Source organism: Manacus candei, unplaced genomic scaffold (assembly GCF_025592945.1).
Source record: "Manacus candei isolate 608988 ecotype Guabito, Panama unplaced genomic scaffold, ASM2559294v1 h1tg000014l, whole genome shotgun sequence".
Taxonomy (NCBI): Eukaryota; Metazoa; Chordata; class Aves; order Passeriformes; family Pipridae; genus Manacus; species Manacus candei.
The window spans coordinates 13,295,768-13,314,437 of NW_026138062.1; the positions used below are offsets into that span (position 1 = coordinate 13,295,768).

The 18,670-nt window shown below is 37.2% G+C and overlaps 1 protein-coding gene across 13 annotated transcripts in view; it reads right to left on the reverse strand.

The window, feature by feature from the left end:
• Nucleotides 1-18,670, reverse strand: part of LMO7 (LIM domain 7) — a 129,805-nt gene that overhangs the window by 84,301 nt on the left and 26,834 nt on the right. For all 13 annotated transcript variants that reach the window (XR_007903339.1, XM_051780393.1, XM_051780394.1 and 10 more), the window contains 2 exons: nucleotides 9,810-9,880; nucleotides 6,345-6,414 (listed from right to left, as the gene is read on the reverse strand). Coding sequence is in view for 4 of the 13 variants with exons in the window: in XM_051780393.1 (XP_051636353.1) it covers nucleotides 6,345-6,414; nucleotides 9,810-9,880 (141 nt within the window). In the remaining 9 variants the exon portion in view is untranslated. Of the gene's footprint in view, nucleotides 1-6,344; nucleotides 6,415-9,809; nucleotides 9,881-18,670 lie in introns of those variants that run through there.

Below are 18,670 nucleotides of genomic sequence, written 5' to 3' on the forward strand. Positions count from 1 at the left end.
AAGGTGACTTAAACTTTCAGAAGAAATAGCAGCGCTCCACATCATTCAGTATTACTCCCTCATCACTGCCCCAAAAAAAAAAAAAAGTTGGACAAACAAACAGAGCACATCAAATGCTTATCAGCTCATTAGTTTGATTGTGACCAAAATTTATGAGGCTATTTCTTATGAGCCTTTTTGGACACTGTTAGTGGCTGCAAAACCAGAAGGTTTAAGTCCACATTTTTTGGTGTTTGGTAATGAAGCAAAACAAACAGCAGCAGCTTTTATGTAACTTAGTCCATGTATTTGTGTATTTGCCATTCCTCATTTTTCATGAGGAATGGAAAGGAGGAGAAGTTCTCTTAGACTCAATTTCTCATACCAGACAAGCTACTATTAATGTTACTAATGTAGCCCATATTAGTCAAATTCACAGAGCAGGAGTTTAAGATTAGAAAACAATTATTTTAAATACATATATATAATGCAAGAAGACAGAAAGCATGGACCAATATAAACGCTATATTAAAGATAAGGAGGTGAACAGCAACAGAAAATAGTGAGGATATTCAGCATAAAGGAATGAACTTAGGAAATAGAGGTGCTTTGAAAAAAAGGGAATTAATTTTAAATCAAATTAAAGCATCTCATATACCATCAGATTTTTTTAAATTTAAGTGGAAAACACAATCAATTTGATTCTAAGTACTCCAGAGAAGGAACTTTGTATCTAAGTCCTAAATAAAACATACAACTGAAGTAAGCTATGCAAGTGTGGACTTTATGGGAAAAATTGTTCTGAAAGCATCCTATAATAAAGTCAAAATATCATCTGCATACCATTCTCCTGCAACACAAGAAAAAAAAAAAAGAAATGGAGAAAAAAAAAAACCAACAACACCACCCTGTCAAGAACATTTTCCCACAGAAAAGAAAATTTTGGCCAGCTCTCCCTGATGACAAGAGATAAGGAAGTACCAGGGTGGTTCCACGGTTTGCAAAGTGTTAGGCACAAAGGCACAGAAACTTTTATTTTTTTAATGTTCTCCACCCCTTTCTTTATCTCCTCTTTCATTTCGGTATAGCGTTCTTTCATAAGTCTCTCCTCTTACCTTTATCATTCCCTACTTCCCTTGTTCAGAAGGTACAAGCCACTGATCTAAGTAACAGTGTTGAAAGTTGTTTTCTTAGTACAAGTGGTATTAATACCTTCTGATACATTAAATAAGCACATTATAGGATGCCGTGGTGTTATATCACATTGCATTAAAGAGAAGCAATGATGTTTGAGTAGCAGTTGTCAGAAGGATAAGTTTCCTGTTGAACCAGGAAAATAAATGCTTGATAAAATATGCATGGAAAACTATCAAGACACTCTTCACCCTAAAGGAACCCTAACTCCCCACTAGAAAAAAAAATCCCACACTACAGTATTTCAGATAAACATGTTCAAACCTGGGACTGCCTAGAGATGTGCAATATTATTCTCTTGTGCGAAAGGGAAACAAAAATTCACAAAAAAAACCTTCTGCCAAAGCTGAAGAACTTTATGAAGATAAAATTTTGTGCTGATATTCATCCAGCACTCACACTGAGACAGTCCGAATTGACAACATCAACTTGTTTAAAATCATGGACCAACTTGAAACAAAAGTGCTAATAACATGTCACTTACAATTCTGAAAACCCAACAGCTTTCTATTCTGCCCTGTCTTATGATCACAGCCCTCGAGTCTCTGATGTGAGGAGTGCAACCACAGTGCAAAGCATAGTACTTCCACCTTACTCACAGGAGCTGCAAGCAAAGATAGATGGTCTTAGAAGACCAAATTGGTATATTGCAAGGCAGCAAGATTTCCACTCGCTACCCCTCTCCAAAAGACATACTGACTCTTATCTCTGACTTTGCTTCACCACCTGGTCTCAGTTGGAAATGTACTTTAACTAGAACTGCCATGCTGAAGAGCGTACACTTATTCCTCACGAGTAATGAGCAATGTGTTATTCTGACAGATATGTTGAGCTTGCATAAACTACACATAACTCATTCATCTTCTCACTGTCTCATAGTGTCTTGTGACTTTCATTCTAGTTTATGATTCTTTGTGTTCAGCCAACTGAGTTCGAAACAGGAGGTTTCTGGGGAACAATGGTGCTGCTGCCAGAGATGCACCTCTGAAAATGCTCAGCAGAACCTTGTTGGAAAGTATGTTGTCAAACCCCAAAGTCCTCCTCCTCATATGATTGTATACAAACCATCTTACATGCTGGGAGTCAAACTGAAAACTCAGTATATTTTGAGAAAACATTTTTCCTTTGTGTTTGCTTTTGTTAAGCATTCATTTTATTCCCACCACTCCTACTCCCCAAGAACTCTAAACAAAATCATTTTGCAGGATCTGAACATAGAAAGATTTATTAATTTGAGTAATTTTCTTTAAGAATATCTGTTTCACACATGTATGGACCAGGAAAAGTGGATTTTTAAGTAAGTGCGTGCAGATAGCACTTTCTCTACCATTCATAATGAAATCTCAGTTTCCACAGTCCTCTGACCTTTCTATTACCCTTCCCATATCCCCTAGAAATGCCTGAGGGCTTGAGGAACTGCTACTCTGTACAACTTTGCTTGTCTCTCTGCTGTACTAGGGAAAATATATGCATTGCTCTTTACACAAGTTGTGTATTTTAGACAGTTTGAAACATAATCAGAAACTAAATTTTAATTTTCCAGTAACTACTGTAGTGCAAAGGTTTTACATGGCATTTTTAAAAAATGACCAAAATTAAAGCAAACAAATCAACAGCAACCTCCCAATTAAATCTGTTCAGGACATCTATGGGAACATCATTGTCTCCAAAATCTGCCATATGCTGTTAAGAATCAACCTGCTGCAAGTGGCAACTTTCTACAACTACTGCTAGAGTTACTCCTTTGCACCCTGCAGTTGGCACCCCTCACTGTCCAGGAAACCACCATAAGAGATACATGGACATTTCCTCAGTCACCCACCTTTCTCACTACCGCTTCCCTGCAACTGCTCTGGGACTTGCCTTACCCCCAGCAGTTCAGTTTTCCAAACTGGAACAAAAATGAATAGGCAAACACAGCTAAGATGATGGCTAGATCTCACCCAAACCACGCAAGGCACATGCCTCAGAAGGGACAAGTTGCTAGCTGGATATGAAGTTGTGCCTAGATCCAACTCTCCTTCCCAAAGTGTTCTTACAAACCCTCGCACACAAGTTACAGTCCAGATTTCCCATGCCATACCAAAAAACTGGGGAGAAGTTTAATCAATTTTTTAAACTTTTCTGGTACCAACTAAGCATTTTTTGTTAACTGAATGCCAAGTTTCATTTGAGTATTTAATCATCAAAACACATGTATTTATTTTTCCATTCCATCATAATTATATCTGAACCACTGCAATTCACACATGAAAAAATCACTAGGCAGCAGTATAATCAAACTAGAGACAAAAGCTAAGACTTTCAGTTTTCTAAAATGTGCTTGGAATTGAGGCAATCCTGCTAACATAAAGCCCCTATTGGATTTTATGATAAGTAAGGTATCATAAAAGTAAATATGACATAAAAAAATCAATAATGCATTTCTGTCATTAAAAGCAGCACCTCATCCTAACTTAATAAAAAATAAAAAGTATAGCACACAATATTCCATACAAAACTGAATGTTTCGTTATTCCTATAGGCTTTCACTTACTATTTAACTCAGACAATTTGTTTTCAAAATAACCATGAAATCAAATAAAAAATATAATGAAATCCATCTGGAGATTCAACCAAAGACATCTATTCAATACTGTATTTCTGTACCGCTGAAAAAAACCTGTCAGGCAGTTGAAGTGTACACAATGCTTAAATGACATACTTATATGGAACTAAAATATATTAACTCCATAGGGAACAAAACCAAAACTGAAGAAATTCCTGGGAAAGAAAAACAAAAGGGAATGAGGGGGAGAAGGGGGAAGAGAAACAAGATGTCTTTCAAAGCATTTGTTTCCTTCTGATAATCAGACTGCCACAAAACTGTCAAGAACACAGGGGGTCTGTTTCCTTTTAATCAGGGAAGTCAAGAGAGAAACGGATGCTAATTGCCCAGTGATTAATGTGTAAAATATTCTGGAAATGGACTTCATGACATGAGTCTAGAGGACCATGAAGAAGCTGTAGAAAGAATATGATCAGAAGATATTCAGATTACAGTATTGCCAGGACCCAAATTAAAAGTTGCAGCATCTCTTTATGCTTTACAAAAAAAACCCTGCTGTCTCTTGATGTTAAAATTTCCAACTGGATTTAAAAAAAAAAAAGAAAAGGCAGATTTGCAGGAGAAGCAACCTACAAGCAGTGAAAATATTTCCAGAACATGAGAAGCAAGCCTACAGCCTCCCTAGCAAGCTCTTCCCATCTCTAAATCCTATGGTTCGTTAACCACAGTATCCTGAGCCTGTCAGGTATCAATATCTGCTTTTTTAAGTGAAAACTCCCATATTTTTTAGTTTGAGTTTTATATGCCAGTATGAAAGCTGGACTCTTCAAAGCTGGTATAACTGAGTAGGTCCCTCTCAAGTCTGGAAAACCAGACTCCCACTACAGTCACCATAAGCACCATCTTCTGAACCCACCCCAATATGGCCCTCATAATCATCATCTCCTGCAACTGAAATATTTATGTAAAAACCTTTTCTACAGGTAAACACAAAACATCAGCTCTCTCAATTACTAGGTTTAAGTCGTATTTCAACAATAACACTGGGTGATCTTGATTTACAAGAATCATTCACCTTTCCTCCCCTTTGCTTTATTTTTGAAGACTTGTAATAACTAGAAACAACTTGAAACAATAATACACTACAAGTAAGATATAAACTACACACCAAATGAATACTCCACTTTTTTGCATCTAGAAATAAACAAAAAAACATGCATATAAAAACAAGAGTTCTTACAGTTACGATTGAAGACAACACTTAAATCACCACAAAAATAAAATCTAGCCTATGGTTTTGTGGCTTGAATCTAATGGCTACTTCAGAAGCCATTTAGGCAATCAAACTGCTGATCAAATAACCGTGGTGTCCTCCACAGAATTATTTTGGTTTCATTTGAATTCTTTTTTCTATGCCTCAAAAGAAAAGAATGTGCAGCAGTCTTATTTGCAAGCCTAATACCTGAGTTTTTTCTGGGACAAAGGCAACTAATACTGTCTACATTCATTTGATGTGGAAATGCACATTCTCAGCTTGTGCAATTAATATATGGCAATTTAGCCCAAGCTTATAACCTCCAGCCAACTTAACTACACTTATTCTCCAATGAGCTACATGGCTGACCAGCAAAAGCCAATGTTTTGTTGGCTCATCCCACTAAAACATATAAATAACAGTAGCTAGAGAAGCTTTGCATTCTACTCCTACTAAGAAATCAGGTAACGTTGAGATTGCATGTTCATAAGGTGGGATCTTCAATTTGTTACAGGAATCAAGCATATGTCCCTGTTCACCTCAGATCTTTTAATATGGGACCAATTGTTCTTGTGACAGGACTAAATAGTCTAGACTCTAGTGACATGATTATCCAACAAGGTTTTCATAGTGAAAAAAATTATGAAGAAAGAACTTGCCTGCCCATGAAAGGGTTTCTGATGCAAAATGGCTACAAAACTTATCCTACAGTCCCTGGGTAGCAAATTTTCTAAACAGCAAAGAGAAAAATCTTTTAAACTTCCTGTGAAAATTACTATATACATCTTGCCCCCTCCCCCCAAAAATGTGATTTACAGCCAAAACACTGGCAAATACCTCAACGGAAGCATGAAGAGAGATCTTTGCATCAGAGTTATTTTAATGTAACTGAAGCTTTGCTGTGGGTGGAGTGAAATGGGTTCTAAAAATACTCTAACTACACAGAACATTTCCTATTCTGCCCACTCCCTAAGAAAGGGACATCTGATGGCTTGTGAATATAAGATAGGATGGTGGCTTTTAAATAGAGACAAATAATGCCACAGAGGTTCGTGCACAGAAGCCAGTGCTTGATACATCTGGGGCTGATGAAGCTTCACACAGTGACAGGATGATTGAATTTACAGATCTGAATCACAGATTAGGCAACCTTTGTGATTTAAGACAACATATGAATGGTACAATTTTAAACAAAAAAATGAAAATGGAACTAATTTTGAAAACTTTGTAGGTCTTTATCTCAAGATAAAAATCTTATGTAAAAAAACCTCTCTCTCTTACGTAAGAACAGTAAACAAGAGTGCTCCTTAAAAAACAAAGAGCACTTGGTGTCATACCCCAGATATTAGATTTGATGTCATTACTTACCAAGCCAGCAATTGGAGTTGACAGACGATTGATCTTCTTAACGATGCCAGGTTTGATCTTGTTAATCAAACTAAAAAAAAAAAAAGTAATGATTTTATGTTACATAATCAACTGTACTTGATGATGCATGAGCATCAATGCTTAGTAAGAAATACTTTGCATATGGTCCTAACTTAACATGACTTGAATGAATTAGATCTGAACCTATTAACACTCCCAAGAAGTGACAAGCAACAGACTTTAGAAGGAAAAATGAGACAACTTGCATACGCACACACAAAGTGATTTCTCAGAATGGCAAACTGAGAAAGAAGAAAAGAAGATGCCTGGGTAGGCGTAGGCAGAAACTGATCTATGTTTCTACTACATGGGTGGTGATGTTAATCAGACTCAAATTTCCTATTTAAAGATTTTCTTCACATAAAGGTTCTGACGCAGATGTCAAAAATGTATCAGAATGTTGCTTCTCAGAGTTCAGCGTGAAAGCACTAATATTCCTGTGAGGGCAAGAAATAAACTCAGTTTTTATGTTACCAAGTCCAGTATGCTGTGTGCAACAATCATTTTCGGCACATATAATTTACATGCACAAGTAATTTTCAGTCTCAGTCAGAAGCAATTGCAGCTGATATCACTCGTTATATAAAATTCGTAATTAAACTGAGAAGATAGGACAGACTAACACACCAGTGTTGAATACACAAGCCCAAATTCATACCTTGTCCTGCAGTGAGGATGAGGCACGGGATTCCTTGCACCTTTATATCCAGGTTTTCAGTGACAGAGATAGGGAAGTATTGTGATTCACCAAACTAAGAGACTACAGGGTCAGTAGAGAACAGAGATCTCAGGACACTCTGCAGACTTCATCTGCCTTTGAGGATTTTTGACTTGCTCCCTCTTGTCCCTGCTTGCCTGGCCAGACCCTTTACCCAACACAAAGCATCAGCAAGGTTTTGTGATCACACACAGCAACGCAGAGACAAAACCTGGAGTTTAAAACTTCATGTGGGGAAAAAGTATTTTTCATCTCAAGCAGCCAAGGTAATTGGAAAATAACACAAAGAACAGTTTACCCCTAGACATTGATGTGGAGGATACATTTCTTATGTGCCTAAAGAAAAAAAAAGTCTGCAGGTCCTGAGACTTTTCAATTACACCAAGTTACTTATTAATCAAAATACACTTGATGACTTTTCAAAAAAAAAAAAAGTGATCTGTTGGGATGGAATTAAAAAAAAAGGTTGAGTTCCTTCCCTTTTTTATCTTTTTATCTTCCAAATGCATAATTTTTATTTATTTTACTGAAGAACATGAAGTAGCATATGATCAGAAAAACTTTAGTGAATTTCTTTCTCTAATATATGCACATGAGATCTAGTAAAATGTAAAAGGCTTTATTTTGTCAACATGTGCACTTGGTCATTGATTAGGCCAAACAAACCAACTGAACTGCTATAGGGATATGTAGTGCAAGTGTAGGTCTTATCTGCTATAGTTTAAGTCAAACATACAATCTCCAGAGATAGTATATCCATGGACACTAAAGGTGAACCAAGGAAATGGGCAACATAATTCCTAGTTTGTCTCAATTACTTAAGATCTTACACTATATTATCTTTAGTGAAAATTGGACATTTGAAAACTTTTGCCATCTGCTCTTTTCTGTTTCCACAGAATTTCTATGAAAATCACTCTTCTTTGTACTTCAAGTAAGTAAAATTTAAAATTATCAGGAGAATTTAACAGGAGAATAACTATATTATTTAGCAGAATCATAATGAGGCATCTTGCTTTAAAGAAAGTTGTGTGCCTCCTAAGGCAAGCTGCTCAGCCAAAGAAATTGCAGGATGTTTTTCTTGCTTTACTATTAATTACAGATAAATTTAACTGATTTGCATTTGGCACATGGAGGCTCACATTCTTTTGCCAAATAAGTGTCAACAATGAAGATATCAAAGGATTAGGTTGTATCAGTTAACTTCCAATTCATAAACACACTATTTTAAAGTTACATCTGAATACAATATACAAATCCCACTAAACACATACCTGAAGAAATACCTTCTTATTAAAAGGATTAACTATTTTTATTACCACAGTCACACTCATTAATGTTTAATTATGTAAGTAACGAAAATACAGCATCCACCTCTACAATATTATTGAAAATTAATCAACTCCCCATGTCACAAGATAACTTCAGAAGCAACTTGCAAGATGTGCCAGGATGGGCAAAGGGCCCAAAGAAAAATAAAGGCAGGAACAGAAAACACAGTAACACTCACAGAAGGAAAAAATTATATATAGGGAAAAAAAAAGCTCAGAGAACTGAACCTTTGTAAATATTTTCTGAACGTTAGATTGGTTGAACTGATTTTAGAGTGGCTCTGAGATTTGTGGTATTTTTTTCTAGCATCCCAGGTAGTTCTCTAATGAGATTTCTCTTGCACTGGTGTTCTAATGACATTTACACCTGCTGTTCCTTAAAATACTAAGGGATTAGCACCACTTCCAGTCCTGGAAACTTATTCCAGTAAGTACAAAACCAATTACAGATATGTGGATGAGACCTGACGAGTGGACATTTTACACCTCTGACTCAGTCTAGCAACGAAACCAGACAAGTCCCATTACTGCCAAGCCTACAATATATAAACACAAGGAAGCTTCTTACAGAAAGTACTCCAAAACAAGCTGAGGTCAGAGTTTGCTGTTTAAAACAGTAAGTCCAAAAAGTACTGAAATCTGGACTGCATGTGCACATATATGACAACATATTTCTACATTATGCTGGAGATCCAGTCTGTTTATTTTTATCACCCTATAGAATTTCGGGAAGGAGACCAAATTACATTCAACAGATTCAATATTATTGAGATAGTTGGATGCAACCATGAAAGCAATAAATGATAGGCACATGAAATCAAATGCCTGACTGTTATCTTTAATTTACAATTTTGTGAAGTTCACTTCTGAAGTGTAGTATTTTTAAAAAGAAAACTTAATGTAAAGTTTTCTGCTAGGCATAGGTAGCTTTCAACATTTACAGAACCAACACTCAGGGGCTGGGGATGGAGGACAGAAAACCAAACCTCAACAGTAGGTATAGGGGTAACCAAGTGCTTTGATCCCAGCCATGGCCACACCACCTTGCACAAGCTGAAGAGAAAGCCCAGTGATATCACAGATGTTATACCCAAAAAAATCAATCAACTGGCCAGAGGATCAGCATGATCCTTGCAGTATCACACAAACAAGTGTGTGGGACATTTGTAGATCTAGAAAGAGAATCTCCAAAATCTGTTTTTACTTCCCATGACAAACAACAGGTATTAAAAAAAGTTAAAAATTACTTAATACAAAATACTTTTGGTACTTCAAAAAAAATTTCAGAGGCCGGGAAGGAAAGAGGTCAGCTGATGTTAACCCGAAGGATTTTTATACAGGCAAGTCAATACTCACTCACACAACAGGACTCCATTTTCTAGAGCTGCTCGAAAGTCTTGGGTTCCAAAGCTTTTCCCAGTAACTGCCTATAAGAGAAAGAATTGAGAGTGAATTGGACACGTGCACAAAATTAGGACTAGCAAGAGCATCTAAGGAGTACTAAAAAAAAACAGAACAGAAAAAAAATAACCCAAACAAAATAAAACAATAAACCAACAATCATTGATTGGGCACTTAGTTCATACTATTATTTTCTTATATTAATTTCTAAAGAAATAAGTATTTAAAAGTTCTTTATGCCTCAAAAGAAGTCATATTCAACATCTTAAAGTAGTTTCCTCTAGCATAAGTCAATCTTCAGCTACATTCTGTGGGAATACTTATTTTCTAAAGCAGTTCCAGTTACACTGAAAAGCATAAAACAAATTTCAAACAGAAGTGCAAAAGAAAGACAAAGTCTTTTATCTCCTGCTTCATGTTACAGCGTGTATACTCATGATATCTGGCACAAAGTATTTTAATAGGGTTTTTTTTTCATGCCACTTGCACCTAAGGCAGTGTGACTAAAGAACCACTCCGTCAAGTCTGCATTACCACGTGCACATCAATTCTCATTGCTTGGCAAGTGGTAGGACTGTATTAATGAGACTGCTTTTTATATTAAGAGTGAAAAAGCAGTAAACAATATCTTATAAAAGACTTAAGATATTCAATGCCAAAAGCAAAGCATTGCCTACATGTTTTCAGCAAAGTTTTTTAAAACAAATAATTAACTCTCAAACAAAAGCATCAACATAGCGCTTGCTCAATACTTGAAGTCAATACTAGATCTTCCCTCTGCCTACATTCCTCGAAGAAATCAAATTTGGCAGATTTCTTTCAAATGTTCAGGATTAATACAAAAAAGATGCTCAGAAAAAGAGACAATATTCTGCAAACAGTCCAAAAGAGAGGTTTTATCCCAGTTGACTACAGAAGTGAAACACTAGGAAGGGTATTTATTTGAGCTTAGAGGTCACCAGGTTCAGCCACCAGCTAATTATGAGCCTCCCTTATGAACCCTAACCCTGACCGTCCTCAATACTGTGCAGGCCCACAGGCACACAATTAAACATGCTGTGGCACCTGCGTGCATCCAGAGCAAAGCTACTGGTTACCACAGTAATTAAGGAAATTAGTAGTGAAACAAATGAGCTGTACTTGGTAAAAAGAGCAAAGGAGAGGATGTAGCTCTTTTATGATCTGTTACATTATCACCCTATTATTTTTTTCTAAAAAGCAAAAGAAGGGTATACAAACACCAGAAATCCTTCAATTTAAGTAATTAGTTTTAACATAGGGGTTTTTTTCATTCAAATGCTGCAAGTTCAACCTCCCTACTGAGGACAAAATTAGATGTTACCAAAATTTTCTTTGGGGTTTAAGGGTTTTTTTCTAGGATTTAATAAATAATGACAGAGGATGAATGATGGCACACCAACTCAAGGTAAGAAAAATTCCAAAATTCAGGGGAAAAAAAAAAAACCCACACAGCAATTTTCAACAACAAAGGATGATTGTGATTCCCCTGGGAGAACTGCATTTTATAAAATATTCCTATAACAACAGTCTGTTCTTACAGAAAAGTAGAGGTTGTATTATAGCAATATTTTCAATAATCACTTAAAAAACACAGAATCTGAAAGTTATCCTTATCTCAAATATAATATTGTATTTTGCTTCCAGTTTTGTATATTCAGTGATAATATTTTTGAGGAAACTAGCCAATGTAACAAAACAGCACTGAAAGTTTCAATACAAATATTTATGTTTCCTAGGTAATAGGAAATATGGGTTATAAATTACGCCCCTCATTCCGCAAGTTAGAAATTTTATGTTTCATGACATACAGCAGAAATGTACCGTATATAAAGGCTGTAGGAGTGGGGTCTAGCTTTATGGTTACATTTCAAACTCCAATCAACTCTCAGAGTCCAGAAGTTGTTCTCATTTTGGAGCTGTCACTGACATCTACAGGACTACACAGTTCAAATGTTTGGGTTAATAGGGAGTTTGCTGGTAAGTCATTCATGCAATAAATGACAAGGTGTTTCCTTCAACTAGAGTTCAGCCCATCCCAACCCTGCAATGTCTTCTATATCCACAAACAATCTTCAAGCTGAAATTCCTTTAAAAAAACCCCAAAATGTCCTGGAACTGCAGCATGTAGCTAAGGCCTACAGTCCTCAAAAATTATTCCTGAGAAGTCAAGGAGCATGTGCCACTGAAGACAAGTTGAACTTCAGCATAGCCCCTCCTGAAGAATGTGAGAGTGCCATGCTGCAGTGCATAATTATGTCTTCATGGGGCATCTTGTCATCTTTTCCACAGGAAAACCCAATACCTCAGTCTCCAAAATAGCATGTGGAACATTTGACTACCACAAAGTCTTCAGGCACATGACCTCAGGTAACTAGAAGACATCCTTGAACAACAAGCGAGTCCAATTGGAGTACAAGGTTGTAAATGCCTCTATTAGACTTGCAGACCTCTTAAAATTACATTAGAAGATGCTACACTGGAAATATTTTGACTAAGTTATTTGTGCAGCCACTGCAGCAATCAACACTGATTTGATATACAGAATGGAGTTGTCAGACCAATCTTGTGACCCACACATTTTGACGACTATGTGGTTTGTTGATATTAAAATAAAAGCGTCGGTACTGCCAAGTTAGGTTCCATTAATATTGACTTTCAAAGGCTAACTAATAATTAAGTAATTAAAAGATATTCTCAAAGAACAATTTAACACTGGTACTCGAAACCAAAACATCTTCCAACTTGCACAACATGTTGAATTTGTTGGTGTCACAAAAATAAGCACTCCATTTTAAAACCTGCTTTTGTATAGAGACTGAGAACTTTTTTCAGGTTGGACTTTCACCTGCCTCATACCCAGCACAGGGCATAAAGCTCAGCTGTAGCTATTACAGCCTGCAGAGGAAATAGATATCATTAAAAAAAAAAAAGGAAATACATGAACTGGCTCAGAGTTCCCTGACTTTTAAGATCCTGAGTAAGACAAAGTGAATCCCACCCTAAGATATTACATCTTCAAACTATGTCTACGATTTTTGAGTCACTGTTTATTCATTAAAACTGGTTATACGGGGTGTGGTACTATTATGTAAGCATAATTGATTTTGGACTATTTTTCAACCTCTTAGGTCACGTGAGCCACCAAATAATAGAGAAAATATCTTGCAAAAGTGATTTTATCCATGTTTGAATAACATCTCTTTCCAAATTATGTCTATTTTCTCTCCTTCATTTAGCTGAATGTATTATTCTTCTTAGACTGCTTTTTTATATGAAGAGAGCAATGACATAATTAAAGACTGCATCATAAAATCACATTTAATTGCTGCTATATAACAGTTTGATTTTGTTTTTGAAAGACAGCGTCCCCTAATACCTCGGTAACTCACAATTGCCAGGTCCAACGAATTTACTTCAAACAGTATGCAAATCAAGTCTTTAAATGTAGACATTTTGAAAATGCTTACACATACAGAGGGCTAGCTTATTTTCAGGTTTGCTGTGATTCCTGTAGGAGGAGACAAACCAAGAAGAAATAACCAAAGATCAACCATCCTGAGGATGGCATGACATCAAAATCATCACGGACTGAACAAAGAGTACAAAGCACAGAAAAATACAGATAATTATATGCGTCAGTACAAAAATTAACACTGAGTATGTTTCTTTGGTTTGTCGTGCTAGAGGCCAAATATAGCTAATCATAAAATGGGCCTTTTTTGCCTTAAAAGCTATCCAAAGTTGAAAGAACTTTCAATTTTGACAAAAAAATACTAAGGAAGTTCATGTCAAGCTGCTTCCATGGTTTACACTGGCTTATACGGCTTTTAGCAAAAGGACAGCTCTATCACAGGCCAGCTGATGTTTACCATTACATGGAACTCAAAGTGCAAGGGCCTGGTAGGTTTCTCAGTTTAACATTGCAGTGACGGAAACACCAAAGCTAGACTCTCCTCATCCAATGCAAGAATCATACCACATATACAGGCATGCTGGCTGACCAGTTCTCCATCACAAACATGTTAGCTGCTCAGAAACAAGGAGGCAGCACTGTATCATGCCCAACCTATAATCTGAACAATACCTTGGTACAGGTACTTACCCCTCCAGCCCACTCTCTCAACCTCATTAAGAGCTCCTCTGCCCCCACTCCAGGTAGACTACACCATCTCAAGCCATGCAAGGACCCTGCACAATTTGAGAGAAATGCTACCTGCATCAGCGTGAAGCATACCATTCCCTGATACAGGGTCGTAGGTTATGGATGGAAGGTTCCAGAAAGATACTGAACCACGCATGATATGACTGCCTGAAGGCAGGCTTGTGCCAGGATCTCATAGGGCAAGTAGCTAATCAGACGGCAAGCTCAAGGATACTACACTGATTTATCAACTTCAGGTGCCCAGCACAGCCTGCAGCAAGAGAAGCCAAGTTTATCATGCTGCAGAGAGGACTGCTTGTGTTCTCTAGGGAACTGGGACAATGATACAAATGTGACACAACGGTGCCATCCTCAGTACAGAGTTCTGGCTATGCCCTGCCAATTTCTGTCACAGTGCCTGACGCAGCAGATCACCTCACATTTGTGTCTGAATTACTACCTTCCCAATGGCCTTTCTTCCCCCTACCCACTACCAAAAATCTGGATCAGACTACATGGCAAATGGCTCCATCCTTACATAATCCCAGCATTACATATCTCCAGTTACAGTACTTGTTTAGCTCTAACCACCTTCATCCAATGTATCACTCCAGATCAGTACTGCTACTGTAGATGCACAAGGAGATATATAGGCTACACCCCAGCCAACATGCAAGCAATGCAGGCAACTCCCAGTGTGCTGGCATCTGAACAGTTTGGCCATGCTTGGAAATAGGTTCATAACACGTTTTTATATAGTACTTTAAGTCCACTGCATTTTATAAACTGTTTTCAGAAACATGCCATACCTCAACTTGACAAATTTTATCTTTGCTCTGTCACAAAAGAAGAGCAACATCCAAAAAAAAAAAAAGGGAAATAAAAAAGGCAGTAAGGATTCTTCCCTCTTCTGCGTTCAGATGTGCTACTGAAAGACCTGCCGCCCCCCTTCAGGGCTATTTGTAGTCCCACTAAAATGCCATGCAGAATACGAACTTGTCTTTAAATGGCATACACAGTAGCTGCCAGAAAGTGCTGCCATTATGCTTTGAAGTAAATGGCTTGTGCTGTCTGGAATTTGCAGACTTGCCATCCAGTTTTCTGTTCTCAGCTGGGTCTTCCTCTTTTTTAAAAAACATAAACCAAAAAAACCCTTAACATTGCCATATTCTTCTCCTGGAGTAATTTGTTTTATCTAAATCCCTCCCAAAGGGCAGGTGGTAGGAGCCATATTTAGAGAGTTGCTGCACACAGTCTTGAACACAAGTGGCAAAATCAGACTTTGGGTAGAAACCCTTTGACATTGCAGCAAACAGCCCAACCATAGTGATGACTAGATTTCTCAAGGTCAAGCAGTAGAAAAGAGTAGCTCAATTTTGAGGCAAGCAGGATCTGTCTCCCTGAATTTTGAGTCCCAAGAAGATGTACAGAAAGAGCAGGCATTCGTATTTTCCATCCATAGGAAAATACTGCTGGCATTTCACTTCTGGTAGCAGGAGGGATGCCACGTCCGAAGCAGCAAAGGTCATTGTGGGAACCATGTTGTTATATTCCCTTCTGATCAAAAATTTGATTCGCAGTCCAACAAACTCCTGAGAGATCAGTCAACAACTGCTCAAGAAGCTGGTGCCCACAGAGGCTCTCCAGCAATGAAATGATGACATTGCCCAACCTAACAACTGCACGAGAGTTAAGAGCGAGGTCTGGATTTCTACAAAAGGAAGCTCTTAATTTGAAATCTTACACCTCATTGCTAAAATCCATGACAGGTATGATTCCACTGAGGAAAAGAACTAGGGTGGCTGGAAGTAAGAAGAAAAATATCTACGAATAAGCCTGTCATATAATTTAACTGCACAGCAAAAATAAGAAGGCTGAAGGAGGTGAATATCTTGCCATTGATCACTTATACTGGACCATGTGAATGTTCCCCTTTACATCCACAACACTAATGTTTTTCAGTTGGAATAATTCCCCTCTATTGCTCAATGCCCTGTTTAACTCCATACCCCAAATTCCCGGGTATCATTACATTTCAGAGAATGTGGAAATTTTTGTCTTCAGCCCAAACGGCCTTTGATAACAAACCAGAGCAGATATTTATAAAAGGAAATGGTTGATTATTGAAAAAGTCTTAACTGTTATTTTCTATCATCAGTATAATGATGGGGTCTTATTGTGGCATGCCTTCTGGACAAACACGCCAAGACTCCTGAAATAACATAAAACTACATTTTTTAAAAAAGATGAAGAAAAGCAATGAATAAGGGGCAAGCAAGAAGGGACATGACTACTGGTGCAGTAGGTGCAGGAAGCATAGATCTCTGCTCAACAGTTGCTTATACTCTGTTTTTTTCAAGTTTTCTGTCAAATCACACGTAGAAACAGAATCTGAAGAATGTAAGTGATGTTTTTCTTCCAATAGTTCAGGGAATCCCTGACTTAGGAGATCAATGCTTCAGAAAGAGCAAGGATAAACATGTGGGATCAATCAAATCAGTTGAGCTTCCCTTCCTCCCCCACAAGTAAGAACATCCCCCAAAGAAAAACAAGATGAATAAGCCTACTGTTGTTTATCCTAGTGACTGTACTGACAGGTGTCAAACTAAGAAAACCAACATAATTTATTTTGTGTGATAAAAAAAGTGTCACTGTATGAGCAGATGTGGGCAGCATAAACTAGATAAAAGTAGTTGTTGTAATAAGACATAAAACTTGCAAATGCAAAGTGACATTTGAATGATTAGGCATCTCTGAAAAAAAGAAATCATTGATATTTTATTGTAATTATATAGGTACATCTGATTTATTGGGAAACTATTAATTCCATAAACAGCTTAAATGCACACAAGCTCTAAAGCTGCCACCTTCAGTGATGCATGCAAATTTCAACTTTAACCATTTATTTTCTCATATGTATTCAAAACTAACTTTAGGTAAATAACAGTGGATATTTATGCACCTTCCCAAGAGAACAGAAGACTAACATTATTTTAAAATTTGCCAGCTGAACTCCATACTAGGAGAATAGTGGCATTTGGCTCCTTAACCATAAATATTCCTCATTAAACAGAGAAAAGGATAAGTCATGAAAAAACATTCAAACATTCTGTTCACCCTGAAACAAGCAGAAAGCAGCCACTGAATTCCATAAGCATGCAAGAAAATTTCACCGAAAGTTGTCTTTTTCAAGTAATTCACAGTAAAATGGTGGTGTACTAGACTGTGGTGTTTCTTTCTGCCATAGAAAACAGTTAAACATACCCAGGGAACAAAAATTATGAAGGAATGGTTTCTAGAAAAGTTATCAACTGAGATAAGAGAAGAAATGACAAGCAGATTCCAGTTTCACTGCTTAGATATCTTTTAATGACCATGTTTTGTAATATATGTACTCTCATGCTAGCCAGATTTTGAACTTGCCCGTTGTGAAAGTCAGTCACTCTGTATACCATTTTTTATTCTTTTTTCTGAAACATCGACATCTGCAGCACTGCACCAGTTGTTACCCAACTTCAGGTTGTTAACACCTTTCCAAGCTGGGGGATAAGCACCCAAGAGATAAATGAATCCATGCATAGCTGTCACAACTGGACTTCTATGTAGTGTCCAACTGGGGCATACAAAAAGCTTGCCCTGGACAGAATGTCTGCATGTTCTCAATATCTCCCTCAAGATGTTGCAATAAAAAGACTAGAAGATATTAGCAACAACACAGCTTAGAAAAGAGGACTTGGGAGAAGATTTAAGACACAGAAGGCTTTGTATGGCTGGTTGAGCAGTCCAGGAGAAAACCACAGTCTCCCTGCTGTCCTGAAATGGCATCAGAGCCTCCTTTCCCACTCTCTTTCTCATGCCCATGTGAAGGGTCTGCATTTATAAAGTGACCTGCATCGTCCAAACTATTTGTGCTTTAATACAGTACTGAATATATATATGTATATATTAAAAAAACCCAACCCCATTTCCATATAACTCCCTGACACATCCCACCACCTCTCCCCTGAACCAAAATGATCATGTCGACTGAAACAGGGGTTCCACGCATCAAAGAAAGGCAAAGAGCTGGAGCCACAGCATGCTGGAGATAAGAGAAGGATAACATGTGGACTTTTGTGCAGATTCTTGAGAGGCTTAACATACCCAAAGATCAAGTGATGCAGTGCCCTGGCATCCAGGCAGTACGTGACCGATGGGATGGATGGCCACATTTCCTCACAAAGAACTTCAAGTTCAGACAGTAATAATGGAAAAGCTCCACCCCAAAAACCTCTATACAAAATCTGTCTGTATCATTTCCTTTGCTAAAAGAGGAAAACAAAATCTATGACAACTGCAGCACTTTGGTTTCAGGTGAATAAGAAAAAAAATCTGGTTTGTTTGTTTTGGGTTTTTTTTTACAAGCTTCAATTAAAAAAAGAGGCATTACTCACAAAATTAACGGAGAAAACGTTAAGTGATAATAAAAATCTCATTTGTTTAGGACAAATGTAAAAAAAAGGATTAAAGCAAATCAAGTTTAGACTTTCTGCTGTAGATGTACTAAAAATTACATTTGTCTACCATTTTAATCTATTATTTTATCTTTAGTATTTTAAATATTGTCTCCATTTCACTGTAATTGAATCTCTAAATATTTTTTGTTCATGTAGAA